Source organism: Mesoplodon mirus, assembly GCF_964341445.2.
Source record: "Mesoplodon mirus genome assembly, chromosome: 1".
Taxonomy (NCBI): Eukaryota; Metazoa; Chordata; class Mammalia; order Artiodactyla; family Ziphiidae; genus Mesoplodon; species Mesoplodon mirus.
Genome location: NC_138976.1, coordinates 22,240,713 through 22,264,195, shown reverse-complemented (window position 1 = coordinate 22,264,195; position 23,483 = coordinate 22,240,713). Strand labels below are relative to the sequence as shown.

At 40.5% G+C, this 23,483-nt stretch overlaps 1 protein-coding gene across 3 annotated transcripts in view; it reads left to right on the top strand.

The window, feature by feature from the left end:
- Nucleotides 1–22,884, top strand: part of GNE (glucosamine (UDP-N-acetyl)-2-epimerase/N-acetylmannosamine kinase) — a 39,298-nt gene extending 16,414 nt beyond the window's left edge. For 2 of the 3 annotated variants that reach the window (XM_082613715.1, XM_082613716.1), the window contains 10 exons: nt 2,284–2,735; nt 5,898–6,050; nt 8,399–8,611; nt 11,002–11,089; nt 11,830–12,040; nt 14,374–14,503; nt 14,877–15,098; nt 17,063–17,245; nt 20,070–20,186; nt 20,708–22,884. In XM_082613715.1, coding sequence (XP_082469841.1) covers nt 2,284–2,735; nt 5,898–6,050; nt 8,399–8,611; nt 11,002–11,089; nt 11,830–12,040; nt 14,374–14,503; nt 14,877–15,098; nt 17,063–17,245; nt 20,070–20,186; nt 20,708–20,943 — 2,005 coding nt within the window. In that variant the 3' untranslated portion in view covers nt 20,944–22,884. The remainder of the gene's footprint in view (nt 1–2,283; nt 2,736–5,897; nt 6,051–8,398; nt 8,612–11,001; nt 11,090–11,829; nt 12,041–14,373; nt 14,504–14,876; nt 15,099–17,062; nt 17,246–20,069; nt 20,187–20,707) is intronic. The other variant, XM_082613717.1, reaches the window with a different exon arrangement.
- Nucleotides 22,885–23,483: the final 599 nt, after the last annotated feature.

Sequence of the window (23,483 nt, the reverse complement as noted above, 5' to 3'; positions counted from 1 at the left end):
CAAATAGGAAAAAGAAAATTAAGCCCGAAGTAAGTAGAAGGGAGGAACAATAGAGTGGAAATCAATGAAATATAAGAGTAGATTAAACAGTAGAGAAAATTAATCGAGGCAAAAGTTATTTCTTTAAAATAATAAAATTGACAAGCTCCTGCAGAACAAGAAAAAGGGAACACTGTATTTACCCATATAGGATAACAAAGAGGATATCATCTTGATGTTACAGCCATTAAAAGAATAAAAGGAGAATATTAGGCCGGTAAATTTGACAGTCAATTTAGATGAAATGGACAAACTCCTTGAAAAACATTGCTTACCAAAATTGACAAAAAAATAGAAAATCTCAATAGCTCTATATTAAAGAAATTGGATTCATTATCAAATACTTCCTATAAAAATAACTTCCTACCAAGTTGGCTGCACTTTTGAATTCTATCAAACTTTTCAGATCCTATATAAACTTTTTCAGAAAACAGAGGAGCCACGGGACTTCCTAGATTATTTACTAAGGTCAGCATAATCCTGATATCAAAACCTGAGAAAGACATTATAAGAAAATTCAGATCAGTATCCCTCATGAATTATAGACATAAAAATTTTAAACAAAAAATTAGCAAATCATATCCAGCAATATACAAAAACAGATAATACGTCATGACCAAGTGGGTTTATCTCAGGAATTCAAGATTGATTTAACATTTGAAAATCAATTAGTGTGATTCATGTATTAACAGAGTAAAGGGGGAAATCAAATGGTACAGATGAACTGGTTTGCAAGGCAGAAATAGAGACACAGATGTAGAGAACAAACGTATGGACACCAAGGGGGGAAAGCGGGGGTGGGATGAATTGGGATATTGGGACTGACATATATACACTAATATGTATAAAATAAATAACTAATGAGAACCTGCTGTATAGCACAGGGAACTCTACTTCACTTCGCTGTACAGTAGAAACTAACACAACATTGTAAAACAACTATACCCCAATTAAGAAAAAAGGCGGGGGGCAGGGGAACCAACGCAATCATCTCAATAGATACTAAAAAGCATTTGACAAAATTCAACAACTAGTTATGGTAAAACCTTTAGCAAACTTGGAATAGAAAGGAAATTCCTCAGTCTGATAAAGACCACCTCTGAAAAACCTATAGCTAACATAAAATTAGTGCTTTTCTCCAAAGATTGGTAACAAGGTAAGGACATCCACTTTCACCACTTCTCTGTGTACTGCATGTAACAGCCAGTGCAATGAAACAAGAAATATAAATAAAGGCACAAGATTGTCTTTATTTACAGATGACATCATAGCTTTTGTAGGAAAATCCAAAGGAATCTATAAAATGACTACTAAGCCATCAGTGTGATATATGTAAAGAATCCTTCATGATCTGAGAAAATATAGTGTTAAATGGATTAACTAGATTACAGAATTGTACTGTGATGTGTTCTCAACCATGTTAAAATATTATGCATAAAATGGCTAGAAAGAAACCAAAATGGTAATACTGATATTTCCAAGTGGTAGGTTTATGCATGATAATTTACTGTATCTTCCAATTTTTAAATAATAAATGTACTATATATTTAGAAAAAAAAGTCAGATCTTTTAAAATCTAGTCATAACAGGCAGGAAACTTTAAGGCATTGAGAATTGCTCTTGTTACTGAAGCATGAAACAGACCTGAAACTGCATTTCACAGCCAATTTAAAAACCTACATTTTCACCCCAGTCAGAATTATGCTGCATTAAGTGGTAGCATACAAAGAGAATTCAGGAGATAATTTCCATCATTCAGAAATTTATATTATAGTGACATGTCAGGTATCCTGGTTCCATACTATTTTTTTTTAATGAGCTCTGCTTTTATAAGTAATTTTTTCTATTAAGTAGCATATTTATTTATTTTTTAATTTATATATATTTTAAAAAAGAAAGAAAAAGTTGTGACCACTGTAAAATTTACTCTCTTTTTTCCTGATAAAAACATTCTCCCTCCGATGTTTCTCCCTCCATGTGCTCACTGAAGGGGGCACAAGTGAGACCTCCCAGGTGCGGGATGTGTTGATCTGGGTGGTGGCTAGAGGGGTGTTTGTGTAGAAAAATTAATCAAGTGATCTGTATATTTATGGTCTGTGCTTTTATTTTTGTGTGTAAGTTACACTTCAGTTCATTTATTTTAACAAGGAAATTTTGTGAAATATTTCTCCCTTCAGGGTTAATGTTTTTATAGCCCTATACTTAAGAACATGCTCTCACATTTTAATTTCTCTCCTGCTTTAGAAACACATATCGCATGATTGAACAAGATGACTTTGACATTAACACCAGACTACACACAATTGTCAGAGGGGAAGATGAGGCAGCCATGGTGGAGTCAGTGGGCCTGGCCCTTGTGAAGCTACCAGATGTTCTTAACCGCCTGAAGCCTGATATCATGATTGTTCATGGAGACAGGTTTGATGCCCTGGCTCTGGCTACGTCTGCTGCCTTGATGAACATCCGAATCCTTCACATTGAAGGTGGGGAAGTCAGTGGGACCATTGATGACTCTATCAGACACGCTATAACGAAACTGGCTCATTATCATGTGTGCTGCACCCGAAGTGCAGAGCAACACCTGATATCCATGTGTGAGGACCATGATCGCATCTTGTTGGCAGGCTGTCCTTCCTATGACAAACTTCTCTCCGCCAAGAACAAAGACTACATGAGCATCATTCGGATGTGGTTAGGTATGTATCAGACTTCATTCAGTCTAATGGTTGCTTTTGTCCGAAAGTTTGGGTATGCTTCAATCCTTTGGAAACTACTGTGGATAGAATGTTCCAGTAGCAATCAGAAGGCCAAGGCTTTTAGTTCATAGATCTCGCCCTATGGTATGACTTCACCTCTCTGAGACTCACCTTTTCTATAAAATAAACTTAATGGATTGAATTTTTTAAATCTATGCTATTTTTATACAATGGAATGCTTTTAATCCATTAAATATAATGTTATAGGTGAATATTAGTTACAGGGACCGATCCTGATATATCAAAAAGGAAAAAAAAGCAAGCTATAAAATTATATGTATAATGATACATTTTTATAAAAACAGTAACGTAGAAAGGTCGGTAAGTATGTGCACCAAGTCATTTATAATATTCACTTCTGATTAGTAGAATTAAGGGTTTTTTTCCCCTTTATTTTGCTTTTTAGCACAATGAAAAAAATTGTTATTTTTAATTTTAATGCCTTTCTTATGGGCTTGTTGGAATACTCAGATGAGATAATGAATGTTGAAAGCAGTTATAAGGGATTATGATTATTATTAAAAAGCAGAAGTCATAGTTGTACCATTAGAGATTGTTACCTCTGTAAGTAAGCCTTAAGGTCTGAAATCTTCAATGATCAATGATCTGGATTCCTGGAAATTACTTTTTGCTAATCAGAGGCAAAGAAAACAGGTTTACAATGTCTATTAGTTAATTTATAGTGAGAGTACTATTTAGAGGGCCAATCAGGACTTATCGTCTATTTAGGTATTTAGGGCTTTCCTCTGTGAAGAGGTGGATCTGTTGAATAATGAAGTTAATAGTAAATTAATTTGGTGATTGTATAATCAAAGTGATTGTGTATATTTTAAATCCAGATCACATTAGAACAGGAAATAAATCGGGCTTTTCTACTATATAAGTTAATTCATTCTATATATCTCTTATCCTTGGACAGATTCGTAGCTATCAGGGAACCTGTCAAGATAATGCTGATGGAACAGGCTTCTTCTGTCTCTTCCATCTCTCCTTTCTGCATGCTTCTAAGTAAACATTCTTGCATTCTGTTCTGATTATAGTGTTAGCTCACTATGTCTTCAGAAAAGCTTTGTATTTCTGAAAAACTTGTAATGAATAGAAAATAACTCTTATAAAGCAGAATATAGCAAAATTGTACTTGTAGGGCTTAAGGTTCTCTTTGGAACCTTTTAAGCAGTTTGTGAAAAGAAGAATGACGAAATAGCAAAAACTAGATTTTTTTTTTTTAAACCAGTGGGGGAGAAAAAGACATTGAGCCAAAGCCACCTGTCCCTGGCAATAATACCTTTTGTGCAAAGCCTGTACCTGCTTCTCAACCTGCAATTTCTGACGTTATCCTTCTGCTTATGAGAAAAATAGTATTGGGTAAGCCACTCAGAACATGCAGCTTTGTAACCAGAACATTAATAAAAGTCCTAATAAAAATATTAGCAAAGTTAAAAAGACATGTTACATTCCTAATACTGAAAGAAATACCACAGTAAATATAGAACTTTTTGACCCCAAACCAAGTAATGGTACCATAATGGAAAGGGTTGTGTGGAAGGGCTGAAGCTGCTGAGTTCTGGAGACAAAGGCAGATAAATGTCAGAAGTCATACATCAAGGACCAGGTGCAGGCTTTGCACAAAATGTATTATTGCCAGGGATGGGTAGCTCCAGCTCATCGCTCTGTGTTTTCTTTTTCACTGTTCTTTTTTTACTACTTTGTACAAAAATTTAGTAATTATATCCCCACCCCTCCCCCAGTTTAGAACATGATATGGGACCAGTCATTTTTTAAAATAAAATTTTGGAGCCTGTAGTCTTTTAAATCAAATACTACTGAAGATTCTTAGTAAAAAATTTCTGTTACCATTAAATCATAAAAAGTAACTGCTGGGCTTCCCTGGTGGCACAGTGGTTGAGAGTCCGCCTGCCGATGCAGGGGACCCGGGTTCGTGCCCCGGTCCTGGAAGATCCCACATGCCGCGGAGCAGCTGGGCCCGTGAGCCATGGCCGCTGAGCCTGTGCGTCCGGAGCCACAACAGTGAGAGGCCCGCATACCGCAAAAAAAAAAAAAAAGTAACTGCTACTGATTGAATTTGGATTAATGATAAACATAGTTCATGATAAAGTTGATCATTAAAATTAATATCACAAAGAAATATATTCTTTCATTAAAAATAAGTGAGTAGGGCCTCCCTGGTGGCGCAGTGGTTGAGAATCCGCCTGCCGATGCAGGGGATACGGGTTCGTGCCCCGGTCTGGGAGGATCCCATATGCCGCGGAGCGGCTGGGCCCGTGAGCCATGGCCGCTGGGCCTGCGCATCCGGAGCCTGTGCTCCGCAGCGGGAGAGGCCACAACAGTGAGAGGCCCGCGTACCGCAAAAAAAAAAAAAAAAAAAAAAAAAAAATAAGTGAGTAGAAAAAAACAAAACAAACAAAAAAATGAGTAGAGCTCATCTTCAGTTTTATGGGATAATATAGGCCCTGTTGCAGAATTCTTTGTGTTATTTGGCATGGCACTGTCCATTCAAATCTTTTGCACTTTACATTTTTAATGAGGAACTGTCCTTGGGATCCCAGCCTGGGGATGAGTGAAGCCTTTCTAGTCCTTTGAACAGAGTTAGAAACACTGGTGGTTTGTTGAATCTGGTGGGCAGTAGTGGGGAAATGCCTATGCATTATATGAAATTTATTTCATGCTCAATCAACCTCTAAATGCCCTGATTTGCAACACATTATTACTCATTAATATTGCTGATAATTCATTAGAAACTCTAGTTAGAAATTGGGAAGAGTCACATTTTTCTAACGCTTTGAAATATTTTGAATTTTAAAACAATAAAGTCTAGTGTCTACTATTTAAAATTATATATTTTGTTTGTGGTAGCAAGCACCTTTGTAAAACGTTAAAAGTTCCCTGAAGAATCCTTGGACTTGTTGCTGTAAGTTCTTATCCTTTGATCCGAATTTGGATGCCCTGCTTAGAATGTGACAAATTGTTTTTTCCTTAGAATTTTAAAACATAGACTTTGGGGTCTTGCTTTTTAGAATTTGCTTCTTCCTCCTTTAAGATTCTTAACTAATGAAGCAATGTGGTTTGATTTTCTTTCAACAGGTGATGATGTAAAATCTAAAGATTACATTGTTGCACTACAGCACCCTGTGACCACGGACATTAAGCATTCCCTAAAAATGTTTGAACTAACATTGGATGCACTTATCTCATTTAACAAGCGGACCCTAGTTCTGTTTCCAAATATTGATGCAGGTAATTTAACTTGAAAATGAAAGTATGCCACCTACCTTTCCAGTTTTATGTTTCTATTATGTCTTCTTTTGACCGACCTTCCTATCTTGCTCATCTTATCATTGAAGGCCATTCTATTCTGAAATGCATTCTGATTTTCAAAGGATCGCCAATTTTGCAGTAGATTGAGGAGTTTGCGATATTATTGTCAAGTCTAGCAGAAACTTAATAGGAAAGAAATAAGTACTTTAAAAAAAATCTCAAATCTCCATTCTAGTTTCATGTTTAGTCTCTTCCCTCCAGTTTCCATCAACGAGAAAATGCAATAGCCAAAACCATTTTTTTTTTTTTAGATTCCATATATATGTGTTAGCATATGGTATTTGTTTTTCTCTTTCTGACTTACTTCACTCTGTATGACAGACTCTAGGGAGGGAGACACAAGAGGGAGGAGATAATGGGGATATATGTATATGTATAGCTGATTTGTTATAAAGCAGAAACTAACACATCATTGTAAAGCAATTATACTCCAATAAAGATGTTTAAAAAAATGCAATAGCCAAGAGATATAAACCTTAGAAGCTGAAAGAGTGTCTCTAGGAAAGTAATGATCCTACTGACTGCAGTAAAATAGCCATTATTTTTATTTCTTGTTCTCTTATTTATGTTAGCTATACCTTAATTTAATCTTTAGATCTCTAGTTCCCAACCAGTTGATCCTTAAGCCTAACCTGATTGATCACCTACTGGTGGATGGAACCAGTGCTAGTAAGACCTTAGGTTAATGGTAGGGATATATAAATGGGAAATGCCAGAGCAGGGCCTGATACTAAGGGATTTTCAGATACTGGTTATTATTAGCTGATAGCACTCATTGCTGAGCTCTTAGGCATTTTTTGGTAAAGGAGGCAGGATCCCTTCTCTGCAGTGCCAAGATGTCACCATCTTACACTGAAAGAATCCTTCCCTTAGTGTGTCTTGAATAATCTTTTCCGTTAGGGGGAACAAAGTAGGGTGTTAGTAGGAAAAAAACTTTAAGACCCCCCGACCCAGATTTCATCCAGGTTATGTATCAATATTTCAAAAACCTTAATATTTATTCTTTTCTAATCCTTTAAATTTTTGCATAAATATTTATAATGTAATTATATCTCTTCTTCAGTATTCATTGTCAGTGATATTCTGTTTGTAATATACCTTCCTTATTGTATATACTTTAGAATTTGAGATTTTTTACCCCTATGAAAGAAAAGGGTCCCAGGAATGCCTAAATCATGTCTGCCACTCGCCTCTCCTTTTCACAGGGTTTTTGATAAAATATACACAGGGAACAAGAGGGAAATAAGAATCAAGGCATCACTTTCTCATTATCTGACTTAGTGCCCCATTCCCTAATGTAGGGTTTTCTGGAAAACAGGTTTAGTGCCTGTCGTTTAGATATAGGGCCAAAGAGAAGCCTTCAGTTGAACCCAAATCTGAATCTTGGAATAGTTGCAGCTTCTGGCATGCCCTGCACTACACGAGTTCTAGGTAATGACTGGCACGTTCTGGCAGGAGAGAAGTGGCCGGGCCTGCTCTAAGGAGTTAGCCCCTGAGTCTGCTGCCTACCTTGCCATGGAGAAAGTTAAAAGGAGAACACATGCATGCCCAGCTTCTGTTAAATTCACGGCTCCTGCACACCAGTGGACACGGTGTGGTCATGGTCCTGCCTTGTAACTGATCAGGTTAGCCTCCTTGCCCGCCTTGGTCACATTCACTAGGAAAGGGTAGAGAGGCAAGCAGAGGGGCATTGAATATCGTCTCCCCCTCATACATCCGTAACTTTTCAAAAAAAAGTCATGCATTTAAAGTAAAATATCAGCCACAGTATCAGAATCTATCTGTATTTGCTTAGAGCTTGTTTAGTCCAGTAAGTGGGAGTGCTTGCTGTCCCATTGAGCTGTCATTAGTGTAGATGTGAGCATAGCTGAGGCAGAGGCCCTCTGATCAGCTTGATATGTGGAGCCCGAGACCTTTCCATTTAGGAACTCCTGGCTTAAGAGATAGAGACTGTTGGCCTGTCTTGAGCCTCTTAATTGGTAAGGTAAGAGCTTTTACTGGGGTGTTAGTATTTGCTTTGTGGAGTGCTGTTTGAAGAGACCCACTGCTGCTGTTTAAAGTTTCTAGATGAGTTGAAACAGAGGGCTGACCAGATGCTTTGGATGTTCATCATTCATGAAAAGATCAGTAATTAAAAGGACTATTTCCCTAATAACTGTTATGAGTTTTTATAGGGGATATTTCTTTAAGTGGGGCTATACTTGCCAATGATAATTGTTCCTTTATCTCGTAAACCATTTAACAGTTGGTTCTTTTCATTTTCACAGGCAGCAAAGAGATGGTTCGAGTGATGCGGAAGAAGGGCATTGAGCATCATCCCAATTTTCGTGCAGTTAAACATGTCCCATTTGACCAGTTTATACAGCTGGTTGCCCATGCTGGTTGTATGATTGGGAACAGCAGCTGTGGGGTACGAGAGGTTGGAGCTTTTGGAACACCTGTGATCAACCTAGGAACACGTCAGATTGGAAGAGAAACAGGTATTTACCTTTGCTTATATTTCAACTGACTAAGCTTAATACATTTGTATGAGTTATTATAAAGTATGCACGTATCAGTACCGGCATATATGTTTATCAATAAGTGAGTGAATGAGGTTAATGACCAATTGTAGCCTGAAACCTATAGGTAGCACACAATGATTACCAAATTTTTTATTGTCTTTGTAATATCAGAGCTAAGAGTTTCTTAGTTAATTATGGTCTTTGATGGCTGTGTTTAAGAGGGAATGTGGTTGAATGTGTTATATGAATGCTAGTCTTTCGTTTTCCTGTGCCCAGTAAAATGAAGAAGGGAATCAACAGTAACTCTTACACTTTTGGTTTGAGTAGTGGGGGTATTCTTTCCTGATATGGAGGACCCTGAGGAAGGAATAATTTGGGAGCGGGTAGAATTAAGAGTTCTCTAATGGCCATGTTAAGTTTGAGATGCCTATTAGATATGAGTGGAGATGGCAGGTTGGCAGCTATGTTGTTCCAGGGAGAGTTGAAGTTGAAGATACGAATTTGAGAGTGATGGCGTATAGATGGTGTTTAGTTAGGATCTCAGTTCAGCTGCTGTAAGAGAGAGACCCAAAATAACAGTGCCTCAGATAAGTTAGATTTTCTTTGTTTCTCACTGGTAAGTCATCAGAGACTTAGCCTCCACCTATCTTCTTGATGGTTGCTCCAGCTCTTTCTGTCAAGTGCACATTTTAGCCACTGGGAAAGGAGGAGAGGGGAAGATGTCCTTCCCTCTAAAAGCACCACTTGGAAGTTGCAAGTATTTCTTCATACATGCTATCAGAATGTCGTCACATGGCCACATCCAGCTGCAAGGGTAGCTGAAGAATACATATACCCTTTAGCTGGGTGATCAGATGCCAAGCTAAAAATTCTGCTACTGTACAAAAGATATTGAGGATAATGACACACTCTGCCAGAAATGGTATTTAAAACCAAGGGATGAAATGAGGTTACCCAGGGGGAACATGTAAATAGGGAAGAGAATGGAGCCTAGGACCAAACTCTGGAGCCCTTCTGATGAGGAGGGAAGGGCCAGGAGGGAAGACTGAAAAGGAACTGCCAGAAAACCAGGAGTGTGATATTATTAAAGCCCAGAAAAGAAAGGGTTTCAAGGAGATGGTGTTGAATGATGCTGAGAGTTCAAATAAGATGTGTGAACATTGGATTTGGTACCAGGGTCTTCTATCAAAAGCAGTCTGTCCTGGGACTTCCCTGGTGGCGCAGTGGTTAAGAATCCACCTGCCAAGGCAGGGGACACAGGATCGATCCCTGGTCCAGAAAGATCCCACATGCCGCGGAGCAACTAAGCCCGTGCACCACAACTACTGAGCCTGTGCTCTAGAGCCTGTGAGCCACAACTACTGAGCCTGCATGCCACAACTGCTGAAGCCTGCACGCCTAGAGCCTGTGCTCCACAACAAGAGAAGCCACTGCAATGAGAAGCCTGCGCACCGCAACAAAGAGCAGCCCCCGCTCACCTCAACTAGAGAAAGCCCACGCGCAGCAACGAAGACCCAATGCAGCCAAAAATAAATAAATTTATTTAAAAAAAAGATTTCTCTTTAAAAAAAAAAAGGCAGTCTGTCCTTTCTGCCACTACACTTACACAAACACGTGCCCCTCCATCCTTTCCTTCTTACCTTCTTTACATTGGAGGGTGTGGGGTCACCCCTGCCTGTCCACTGCTCTGCCTTCTGCCTGTGTTCTGAATCCCCACCCCTCTTGCCTTCTCAAGGACGTTTCTCTTCCATGTATCTTTAGCCTCCTCAGCATTTAAACATGCCTAAGTCTCTGGTATCTTCAAAACAAAACAATACAAAACAACCTCTCCCCAGCCACCACCCTTCTGCTTTTCTCCTCTCCATAGCCAAGTCTATTGAAAAAACATGTCATTGTCACTGTATTTACTCCCTCAAATTGGTCAGAAAATGTATGGAAAGGAAGTGACTGCATCAACAGCTGACTGGCCAGTTGACTAACTGGCAACCTGTCCCGACCAGTTGATCCCACAACTGGCTGAGTAGATGGAAGGTAGGGCAGATGGAAAGCGTGGACATGCTGGATGAATAGATGAGTGGCAGGTGGATACTGGATTAATTGCCTTATTTATTCCAATAAACAAACAAGAGCTTGATTTATTCTCTTTGGGAATAAAGGAACCTACAGCCCCTTAAGTATCTGATATATGGAGATCTTGCTGAGAGTGCTTTAAAAGGTATAAAGTAGAAAAGTTCATCTCTCTAATAGAAGACTTGTTTGAAGCCTTCTGGGTTACAGGGCTACTTATGAGCACGACACACTGCTCATTTCTATATTCTTTGGTTTCTCCCACTTCCGAATCACCATACGGCACTGGATTTACCTAGGGGAGAATGTCCTTCATGTCCGGGATGCTGACACCCAAGACAAAATATTGCAAGCGCTGCACCTTCAGTTTGGTAAACAGTACCCTTGGTGAGTGTATACTTTTAAAGTGATTTGAAACAGGAGCTGCTTTGGGCACCATTTTCAAGCTGTTTAGTCATCCTAATGGTGCTCTCATTCTACATCCTTAGAGGTCCCTATCTGCTGGTGAGACAGGGCTTGCTAATATACCCCCTATTACTCTACCAAGGGTTCCAGTGGAGAATAATTTGTCCCAGTTAATTAATATAACACTTCTGCTAGGAACTACTGCTTTAGCCTATTTTGAATTTCTATAAGTATTAGAAAGTAATGTAACAATTTTCTTTAAAAATAGTATAGTTCAGCATTTTAATTTAGACTATCCTTTCTGTTTCAAATTAATCAGATTTTCCTTTATTTGAATCTTTTCTTCTGAAAATATTTTTTTCCCTACAAAAGTAAAGATGAAAACCAAAAAAGCAAAAAAAAATTTTTTTACTGTCCCAAACTATGATATATTCTGAAATTGGCTTAACAAAGATAATTTTTCTTTGATCTTACAGGCAATTTGTTAATGATATCTCAGGAGGAAACAGTTGTATTTCAATCAACAATGGTTTTAGATATTCTATTGATAATATGAAGGTATTTAGTTACAGTGTTGCTGAAGAGATCCAGATGTTGTTATTTTAAAAGAAGAAGCCCAAACTATTTATTACCTGAAATTTCAGATTCCAATAATACTATGTCCTCAATATAATTTAATATGTATAAGAGAAACAATTTAATAGACTTTTTGGACATTGCAGTTCAAAGATATATGGGGATGGAAATGCTGTTCCGAGGATTTTGAAGTTTCTCAAATCTATTGATCTTCAAGAGCCACTACAAAAGAAATTCTGTTTTCCTCCTGTGAAGGATAACATCTCCCAAGATATTGACCATATTCTTGAAACTCTAAGTGCCTTGGCTGTTGATCTTGGTGGGACGAACCTCCGAGTTGCAATAGTCAGCATGAAGGTAAAGTAACTCCTAAGGTCTTAACTTTATATCCCATATGAGTAGTTGATTTTTTAAAAGTGTGGTTGGAAGGTAGGACTAGAAACATACACAAGAGCTTGTAATCATTTGCCCACAGTATTGACTTTTGGTTCCATTACAATGTGTGTCTCACTATTTTACTAATCACTAACATTTTAAAGAAGTAAAGTTCTCAGGGAATCCAAGTTAGTAGACTTAAGTTGACAATGGGAGACCCATTAGGCATCAGAGAGAGCATCTGCCACCCAGGAGACCTGAAATTCTATACTTGGTAACAGCTTGGAGCATGGAGTATGTTGATTACTCTCACTACCCAGGGGATGGTGTCTGCAAATGGTGAGGGGAATTGCTTCTCCTCTAGATCATGATTTTAGTTGCATACAGCATACCTTCAATCTCTTAACCAAACCATCACCACAGTGTAGACAGAGCCTTTATAAAACACCAAACTGTCCATGTTAAAATGATCTCTGGGGCTTCCCTGGTGGCGCAGTGGTTGAGAGTCCGCCTGCCGATGCAGGGGACACAGGTTTGTGCCCCGGTCCGGGAAGATCCCACATGCCGAGGAGCAGCTTGGCCCATGAGCCATGGCTGCTGAGCCTGCGCATCCGGAGCCTATGCTCCGCAACGGGAGAGGCCACAACAGTGAGAGGCCCGCATACTGCAAAAAAAAAAAAAAAAAAAAAGATCTCTGATGACTTACCAAGGAAGAATAAACCTAACAGAAAAATCTTTGTTTGAAGCATTGTAGATGTGTGAAGTTTCAGGAATCCGTGAGAAATACAGAGGATTTTAAACACAAAGTTGTTTAGATAAAATAAAAGTAAAACAAAACATAATTTTATCTAGTGAAGACAAAGCCCTCCTTTATAAATACTCTTTAAAAAGTATTAATAGAAAAATATTTTCTTAACATAAAGATGATATATTCCATATCAATGGCGAACACCCTCTGTAGTGGCATTTCTAGAGGCATTCCTGTTAAAATCAAGTGGAAAAGAAGGATGTTTTCTGCAACATTTAACATAATTCTCAAAGTTAGGAAGGGAATAAAGCAAATAGCAAAAATGGCGATTGTGGACAGGGTAAAACAAAAAATATTATTTATAGACAATATGAATAAACCAACAAGCTTGTAGAATTAATAGCACAATTGAGTAAAATGGCTAGATATTATGATAAATATATAAATATCAATAACTTTTTACTTATATGAAATTGTAGGTAAAGATTTGAGTTTTTCCGTAGGTGAGTATTTGTCAACCCTGATTGCACATTAGTGTTACCTGGAAGCTTTAAAAAATATATGGATGCCTGACTCCCACCCCAGACTAGTTAGATGCCAGTCTCTGGGGGTAGAGACTAAGCATCAATATTTGTTCAAAGCTGCCCACGTGATTCTGATGCACAGTGAAGGCGGAGAAGCACAACTAGGTTTATTTTTAATGACAGTCATTAGTGACAGCTTTAACCCTTGTAAATGGATAAAAATCCGTTAATAACAGAAGAATGGAAAAAGTGATCCTATTTAGAACAACAGAACTTATAAAATAAAGTTTTCTGGTTTCCTAAGCCAGAAAACTATGTGATCTATAAAAAGAAAATCTAAAAACTTTACTATAAAATATAAAGGCTTGAAAAATATCCTGGTTAGGAGTGCTGAGTATTTTTTTAAATGTCATCACTTTCCAAATTGAATTATGAGTTTAACGTAATTCTAGTCAGTATTTCAGTGAGGTTTTTTAAAGTTTAAAACCACATTATTCTGAAATTTACTTAAAATAATACACAAATGAGAAGAGGAAAGAAATTTAAAAACAAGAATAATTAGGAGGGACTGTCCCTGATTGGTATTAAAACATATCACCAAGCACAGCAATTTAAACATCATGGTTCCATACCATTATTGACTTCAGTTATGGCAGATGATTAAAGCTTAATGACTTAGGGTATTTATTTAGTTGCTTCAGTATTTAAACAAGGCAATTTTGTCAACCTGAAAGAGTTAAAAATGACCTTTTAATGACGATTCAGATTAGCCAACATTCACCTTATGTTTAAGAGAGGGCCCATCTGGTTGGCTGTGGAGTTGTCATTGCTTCAACGGCCATACGCTAGGTTGTCTTCCCAGGAAACTACTTGAGTGTATCCCAGGGCTGGCCCAAGCCAGACAGTGGACTCCTTCCCCAGCAGTCATCTGACTCTGCAGTACTGTCCTAGAGTAATGTCTGATTTATCACGAAAAAGGTCAAAGATTCACTGCATGCTCCTTAGCTGAGACCCATGAGACAGATCTGTTTTTTCTCTTTTAGGGTGAAATAGTTAAGAAGTATACTCAGTTCAATCCTAAAACCTATGAAGAGAGGATTAATTTAATCCTACAGATGTGTGTAGAAGCTGCAGCAGAAGCTGTAAAACTCAACTGCAGAATTTTGGGAGTAGGTGAGATTGTAAATTACATACCTAAGCAATGTTCATTTTAATGTACAAAGTTTGCTGAGTTCAGATGCATGATGGAACATCAGGTCACTGTCTGCCCTGTGTGTAGATGGCTCCAGGTCCTGTCTGTGGGCCCCAAGCATGGAGCCTTCCTGGGACCCCAACAAATACTGTGAGAGAAGCATTGATGGAACTGTCAATCTATGGGGAGCCACAGATTTAGCTCAGAACTGCCTTACATTTCCTTGCAGTCTTAGTAATGTTTGTTTTAGGAGATCTTGGGTGAATTAATTTGTGTTCCAAGCCCAGAAAGTCAGCACATTTTTCTGAGATTGCTCATCAGAATCATTTTCCTTGTGTTTGTGGTGGAGCTCAGGCATTTCCACAGGTGGCCGTGTAAATCCTCGGGAAGGAATTGTGCTGCGTTCAACCAAACTGATTCAGGAGTGGAACTCTGTGGATCTCAGGACCCCCCTGTCTGACACTTTGCATCTCCCAGTATGGGTAGACAATGATGGCAACTGTGCTGCCCTGGCAGAAAGGAAATTTGGCCAAGGAAAGGGCCTTGAAAACTTTGTGACACTTATCACAGGCACAGGTAAGAGGAGTAGAGATGGCTGCTTCAGGAGCTAGGGTGTGTGCTGGGGCACGTGCCTTTACCACTCAGCCAGGCAGTTTACAAGTCAGCTTTCACCTTCACTTCCTGCTTGAGTAGAGCCTGAAGGTGAGAGCTGAGGGCCCGCCCAGGTCTTTTCTCAGCATGTGCCCGGCCCTGTGCATGCATGTGGCCTTCTAAATTCCCAGGAATCATCCGAGCTGTTCAAAGCCCTTATTCCCCAAAGCTGCCCCTTGCTCATTCCCCAGGATTTCCTCCTACCCTTTGGTTAGTATATTGTTTGTCACAACTGTTGTCCATTGCCCTAGGCAGTAGAGACTAATAACTATATTTTGCCTTTAAATGTTTTTGATTAGTGCCCCCTGGATAGCCCCCTCAGCCCTGGGAAAGTTCTGGGGTAGGTGAGATAAAGGCAAGCCCTTTGAGCTGGTCCTCCGGGAGCCACCAAGCAGGTCAAAACAAACCACCACAATTTTTTCAGAAGAAGGTTCATTCTGCTCTCTCCAGGATTGCCATCTGTACTGGCAATGTAGGCTATTATTCTAGGCCATCGCCAAGCTGGGGGGTGAGGGGTGGGCGTGATGGGACCAGAAAATGCCAGACATCTCTAAGATTCAGCCATTTTTTTCTTGATTAATTATTCCCCTGGTTGTTGTAAAGTTTTGGTTAGTTTCCAGAGTTCCAAAAAACTCGATTCTGACAGTTTTTGCCAGTTTGTTCATTGCTTTAGTGGAGGGCTGGGCTTTTGGAGTTCCCTACTCTGCCACTTTTGCTGATGTCCCAATTTGTTGTTTAAATGAGAAGATGGGCTCAGCTAGTCAGTGTTTGAGGCAGCACTTGGTCCCACATATGCCTAACTTCAAACCGTGTGTGCTCTTTTTTTTTTTTTTTAATTGGGGTATAGCTGTTTTACAATGTTGTGTTAGTTTCTACTGTACAGCGAAGTGGAGTTCCCTGCGCTATCCTAATATGTATAAAACCTTGTGTGCTCTTAAACTCCACATTATACTACCTCCCTAATGCTGAGCTCATGCACTTCTCTTAGTCTTGGACACAGTTTTAGCAAGCTTGGATATCATTTCCTAGTTCAGAGCAGTAATAACCTGCAAATTAGAGGAGTGAGGGTTGATGAGTAGGTGCCACAAGAAGTAAGAGATGGCAGGACAACTCTAAAATGCAGACCCTATTAAAGCAAAATGCCCTTTACCCCTTACTAACTCAACTCCATAAGAAAAAATAGTCATCAATATTCATAATTATTGAATCATAGATTTTTAGACATGGTGGCATTACGAAGAGGCAAAACCATGTTTCATATTCTCTGTTTAAGAAAGCAGGTGGTGTATGAAACCTTTCGGAAAGATTGTCTTATCTTGGGTTTCTACCACAGCGGAGCCTGAGACAAGGAGTTCAGTGTGGGTATTTTATTTTGGAGGTGATTCTGAGAAGCAGGAGTGAGGGAGTGGGAAGAGTGGGACAGAGCAGGGGAGCCATTCGAGGATGTATTATCAAAGGTGCCTTGAGGACAGTGGGGGCTGAAATCTACCAGAACCTCCCAGAAAGCCTGCAGAATACTACCCAGAGTTGTCCACTTCATCTGCTGGCTCCTGTCTCTCCTTGGTTGACAGTTGCTTCTGGGCAACTTGCTTGCATGGCTGCTAGGCTCTTACTTGAGTGTTGGAGAAGGCCTTGGTGAGAACCAAGTTGACATCATAGTGAGCCAAGCAGATGCAACACAGGGCACAGGAGGATCAGCTGAAAATATTTCCATACAGAATGATGCCAGGTAAAGCTTTGGTACTTAGTAAGTTTCAGCTATCTAGGAAAGTAGGCACCGTATAGAACCTCACATTCCAAAGCTTTGCTAAACAGAGGAGGCATTGCCCTAGCACAGTTTTCTGTTTCAGGTGCAGAGCCACTTCAGTGATTGTCGTCTCTCACTCTAGGAATTGGCGGGGGGATCATCCATCAGCATGAACTGATCCATGGCAGCTCCTTCTGCGCTGCAGAGCTTGGCCACATTGTGGTGTCCCTGGATGGGCCTGACTGTTCCTGTGGAAGCCATGGGTGTATTGAAGCATATGCCTCTGGAATGGCCTTGCAGAGGGAAGCAAAAAAGCTACATGATGGTCGGTTTCTTTCACCTGAGGAATTAAACAGCCAAATGGTAGACAAGTACTTCAAAGTAGATATTCCAAAGACAGCTGAACGCTGACGCCAGAACTTTTAACCTTTTCACTCCCTAGAGGAAAATCAGGGCTCCACATACTGCAGCTCAAAGTCTCCTTGGCCCTGACCAGTATTAATACCCTTCCTCTCCAGCACTGGGAGGGCCGGGGTCTTGAGCTCCAGGATAGCAGGGGAGATGTCTTTCATTTTTGCCTTCTCAGCCCCTAGCACAGGTTGGGTACTTAATACAGATTTTATTGGAGAATTAAATGGATGAACATATTATAGTTTTTCAACTCTGAGAGGTTTATTTGAATTACACCTATTTCTGGACATGTTATAAATGTCAGGATGGTTTCTAGTCTAATGCAAGAGGGTGTCGTTTAATATCATTACAACATGGTGTGTCAAGTGCAATGAGAACGATGGCCAAGGAACATAGACGCACATGGGAAGGACACCAGTGCTCCCTCCCTGCCCTCTCCATATAGGGAAGGGAGCGTTAGGGTGCTGTCCTGGGAGTTGAGAGTCAAGAGGGTAAATAGAATTATTGAGGCAAGTTTGGATGAGCCAGGGAGCATTTCCAAGCATAGGAAACAGTGGTGTTGGTGCATAAGGGCAAGGCAGGGCATAGTGTAGCAAGAGGTAAGCCAGGACCAGCAGCTAATGGAAAAACCACTGAAAAATTTTAGGGAAAAGACAAGAGATCCAAATTTTAGATTCTTCACCACACTTTTTTTTTCTAGCGGGAAAATGGTAGTTGAATGGAGGCTGGCTTTAAGGGGGACAGTTCTAGAGTGACTTCCAGTTTTCTGGGTGGACAACTTTGGGGGTGGGGACATGAGAGGAGGAACAGGGCTTGGCAGAAGCTGACGGTTGGGAACCAGTGGGACATGTAGGTGCGCGCAGGAGGCAGCTGGCTGCAGGGGTCTGATGCTCAGGAGAGGGGACAGGACTGGAGGTTGGAATTTGGAATCATGGGCATTGAGGTGGCCATTAAACCTGTGAATGAGACTTGCAGTGAGATGAGAGTCCAGGGTGGAACCCTGTGAAATGTCAGCACTTGAGGGCAGGGAGGAAAACCAGGAAAGGGTAAAGTCACAGGAAGCAAAAAGGGAGTGTTTCAGGGAGAGCAGTGGGTAGTGTCAAGTGCTGAGTAAGAGGAAACCAGAAAGTTCATTGGCTTTAACCGTGAGGAAGGACATCATTTGAAGCCCTGAAAACAGTGTTTATTTTTCAGTCTCATTTTTATCATCACCCCCCACTGAGGAGCCTAAATGTTTAGACATTTTTTCCTAATCATTCAACCCCATGAAACTTTTAATACCACAGATACATTTTATCTGTTGTTGTTTGTTACTGTCTGTATAAAAAGAGTTAAGAATTTTTTTGCCCACAAGAACCAATTTTTGCCCCCATGGGGGTAAATGCATATCTTAAAGAAGTTCAGTCAAGTGGGGGCAGAAGCCTAACTACCCTGAGTAGGAGCAGAAGTGAGGGTTGAGAACACAGGAGGGGAAGGGGGGAGGAGCCCTTCCAAAAAGGCCCCTGGGAGGGGAGGGAGAGATGAGCTGTGAAGCCCTGGTGGAGGGGTGAGAGAGGAAGAGCAGCGGGATGTGCGAACACAGACCTGTTTATAAGCAGGGATAGAGGAGTAAGGGAGTTCTGCCTGGAGGCGTCCTTTTATCTGAGGGGTCAGAAATGGGGAAATCTCTTGGTAGCGGGAATGGGGATAGACGGCCTGAGGAGATGAAGGCTGAGAAGGGCAATGAATGGGAATGGGCGAGAGTGGCCAGAGCAGCTGTGAGGGCCCCTGGAAGATAGGAGACCACCACTTGGTGTCTAGGTAACCGTCTGCTTGGTTGGGATTTTCTCCCATCAGAGCCCAGGTAATAGTAGATGAGGAAGGAGTTTGATTTGGATTGGTGGCTGGCAGTGTGAGGGGCAGAAAGTCAAGGACTATAGATAACTACAGAAATATCTACCATTCATTTAGCATTTACTCTGGCCAGCACTTAACTTGAGTACTTAAGTCCATTTTCTCATTTAATCCCTAAAGGAATCCTGCTAGGGTAGGTATCATTACCCCAGTCTTAGAAGAGAAACACGTGGAGGTGACACGACATGGGCAGGGTAGTGCAGCCGGTGGTGGTAGAACTGACAGCTGAACCCAGGTCTGTCCGTTTCTGAGGTGCTGTGCCTTCCTGCCACTGTGGGTCACTGGCAAATAATGCAGCCTTGCATCTGGGATAAGGAAGGAGATGAATGCAGAGGAGTTCTGGTAATCTGGGGGAAAAAAACACTTCAAGGGCCTCCCTGGTGGCGCAGTGGTTGAGAGTCCGCCTGCCGATGCAGGGGATACGGGTTCGTGCCCCGGTCTGGGAGGATCCCATATGCCGCGGAGCGGCTGGGCCCGTGAGCCATGGCCGCTGGGCCTGCGCATCCGGAGCCTGTGCTCCGCAACGGGGGAGGCCACAACAGTGAGAGGCCCGCATACCGCAAAAAAAAAAAAAAAAAACACTTCAAGATTGTTTAATATGGAAGGGGAAAGTGAAGGAGGCTCTGGTCAGAGTTGAGGATTTGCAGTTAGAGAAGTTCTGGATGATGTATAAGCAGGCAGCAAGAGGGCAGCAAAGCCCTCTGGCAAATGTATATGGATATTTACAAATGATAAAAAGCTCTGCAAATGTGAAAATAGATTATCATCTTCCCACTTGGGGGCTTGAGCTTGGCCTTCCGCAGCACATGAATGACTGCTTCTCCTTCTCACCTCTGCTCAAACAGAAGACCAGCTCTTGGTGGAAGGGATGTCAGTGCCAAAAGACGAAGCTGTGGGCGCACTCCATCTCATCCAAGCTGCGAAACTTGGCAATGCAAAGGCCCAGAGCATCTTGAGAACAGGTGAGCACGTGGGTCTGGGCAGCTCTGACAGCCCAGGGCTCCGGCAAATGCCCAGCCCTCAGGACCAGTGCAGAGGTAATTTTCCTACTTACTGTATTCAAGGTATTTGGCAGCGTTGCCTTTTTAAACAGGTTTTTGTTTTGTTTTACAACTATGAAAAAACTACTTGTTCATTTTCTGGAAATTTAGAGAAATACAGGAGAGTAAGAAAAAGTATCTTTTAGTTTTACTGTTCAGAGTTATCAACTATTAACATTTCCTTCCAGTCTGTTTTTTTTTACATAGTTGAGATCATATGGTATAGTATATGTACAGTTTTATACCCAGCTCTTTTCATTTCAAAGTCTCACATAATCATTTTTTCATATTAAGGATAAATCATATAAACAGGTTTAGAAGTACTGCTTCCGTGAGGTAGTGTGAACCAACTATTCCTGGCTGGTGCTCTTTTCCACCTTCCTCTTTGACTTTGGATTTGCTCTCTCCCCGAAAACTTGTTTTTAATTTTTGTTTTCCTGTAGCTGGAACAGCGTTGGGTCTTGGGGTTGTGAACATCCTCCACACTATGAATCCCTCCCTTGTGATCCTCTCTGGAGTCCTAGCCAGTCACTATATCCACACTGTCAAAGACGTCATCCGCCAGCAAGCCTTGTCCTCCGTTCAGGACGTGGACGTGGTGGTTTCGGATTTGGTAGAACCCGCCCTGCTCGGCGCCGCCAGCATGGTTCTGGACTACACGACTCGCAGGGTCTACTAGTCCTCCGGAGAGTGGACGTGGACCGAGATGCAAGAGCTCCTTGGTGGAATCAGGTTGTCTTCTAGATGAGCAGTTCTTAAAAGGCAAATTTGGTATTTCAATTTATTTGGCAGGTGACTTTGGCAGAGCTTTTGCTATTAGTCTCCTCTTCCAAAGTCACTTTTCCCAACCCGTTTTTGTAGATGCTGCTCCTTGTGGGGTCATTTCAGCTCAAACCTTGTCACAATCTTCTGTGCCAAAAGGAGCTACAGTAGTAGCCGAGGAAGCCTTAGGACTCTGCTTACTAGATGTACCACTTAGACCTGCAGGCCTTGCTTGGGGTGTGACCTTGATACTGGAGTTTGGATTATTAATCCTTCCTCCTCTGACCCTAAGTTCAGAACACAGAAAGGGATCCAGTCAGGGAACAGAAGGAAACCTCACCATGAAGGGCTTAAGTAAACCTTTTAAAAGCAGTTTTATTGAGGTGTTTATTTTAAAGTGCACAATTTGGTTAGGTTTGACATATATCTACCTATGAAACCATGGCCACGATCAGGACATCAGGTGTATGTATCTCTCACCCCCAAACGTTACTTGTTGAAAGATGTTATTTGCTATTACTCTCTCAGAATCTTGAGCAACTTTACATCAGGGATCTGAATTACAGTGGCCTTAGTGACCTTGTCCTTATCTTCTTAAGGCCAGCTGAGAAGCCACTAGGACTTACAGCCTCTGAAAGATTAACCATCCCAGAAGGATCATTGCTACTGACAAGCAGACACCTCTCCCTTCAATAGTTTTTCATACTATGTTGAATATGACCCTGGAGTGTTGATTAAGGCAAGTGTTTGTTGTGTGTCATATCTAGAGCCCACATCTGTGAATCTGGATTCTGGCTAAATAAGATTCCACGCTCGCACTGGTGTCAAGATAACAAAGGCCAAGGTTCTTGCTATTAATTTCAACATGGAAGAAATACTGATAGCCACCATTTATTAAGTGCCTACTGTGTGCCAGGCTCTGAACTTGGTGCTTCATATGCATTATTCTAAATTCTCACAACCAGTAAGGTAGGTGTTTTAATTCCCATTTTATAGAACCCCAAACTAAGTCAAGTGGTGTGCCTAAAGCTGCGTGGCTTATGAGTCTTAAAGACAGGGTTTGACCCGGGTCCCTCTGTGTTTTTTCTGCTAAGCCACACAAACCTCTCTTCATATCAAAAACTTCCAAAGTGCAAATATATTCTAATTTATTCCAGGCTACCAGGAGCTTTCACAAGAATATCTCATTAGCAAATGAATCGATTCATCCTTGACACTATCTCTCAGTGGTGAATTTAATAAAATATTCCTGTATGCTGTGGAAATTTTGCCAGTACAGTATTTGGTCTAGTGACAGGTTTTTATGGGTACTTTTAGATGACCTCAAAAAGGACATGCATATGTTTTTCAGATTTTTTATTATTTTAGGAAAACCTGAAGGTTTCTACAACATTATTGCAGTGTTCACATGTAAAATGAAGGAATCAAGTTTGCATTTGAATTCCTTCCTTCCTGGTGGGTTAATGTGAAAAGATAGGTTGGCTGATTCTTAGAACTCTGTCAGCTCTGAAATAATCTTCAGGTCCTGGTTGATTCCTGGGAAGGAAGCTAGTTGGCTTGGCCATCTGTGTCTGGGGCGGGTCGGTATATCGTGAAGGGGCATCAGCTGTTCTTTGACAAAACCTACAACCACTGTATACACCAGACAGTTGCACTGCTACCAAGTTTCATACCAAATATTTGGAAGGATGGTACTGAATCTAAAACCAAATCTTAGTTTTTATTAAATTCATGGAAAGGCTAATATATTCCAACATAATTATTACATATAGCTAAATGATCACATCTTAATTTATTTTAATGTAAATATTTTTATGTTACTGTTCTGAGCCAAATTCTAAAAAAATAAATGTATTTCCTTGTGGAAATCCTGCCATTTTCGTATTTTGTTTTGTTCTTAATTAACTCATTAGCTAAAAGCATTCCCCTTCCCCAAAGAGATTTTTTGTGCTCCTTACTTTCTGAAGGTCATATAACTTCTTTAAGGCATTTAATATTGATTTAACAACCACCCCACCAAAAAACTTTAATAGAAAGCATTGTTATATAACTTTAAAATATATATATTGCAAAATGATTACCACACTGTCTAGCTAATATCGTCACAATACATAGTTAAGAGTTTTTTTCCCTTGTTAAGATCTACTTTCATAGCAACTTTCAAATATGCCATATAGTATTATCAACTATAGTCGCCATGCTGTACATTACATCCCATGACTTATAACTGGAAGTTTGTACCTTTTGACCCTCTTCACCCACTCCCCACCTCCCAACCCTCCACCTGCGGCAACCACCAATCTGTTCTCTATGAGCTTGGTTTTGTTTTGTTTTTTAACATTCTACATATAAGTGAGATCATAGGGTATTTGTCTTTCTCGGTCTGATTTATTTCACTTAGCATAATGCCCTCAAGGTCTAGCCATGTTTCACAAATGGCAAGATTTCATTTTTTTC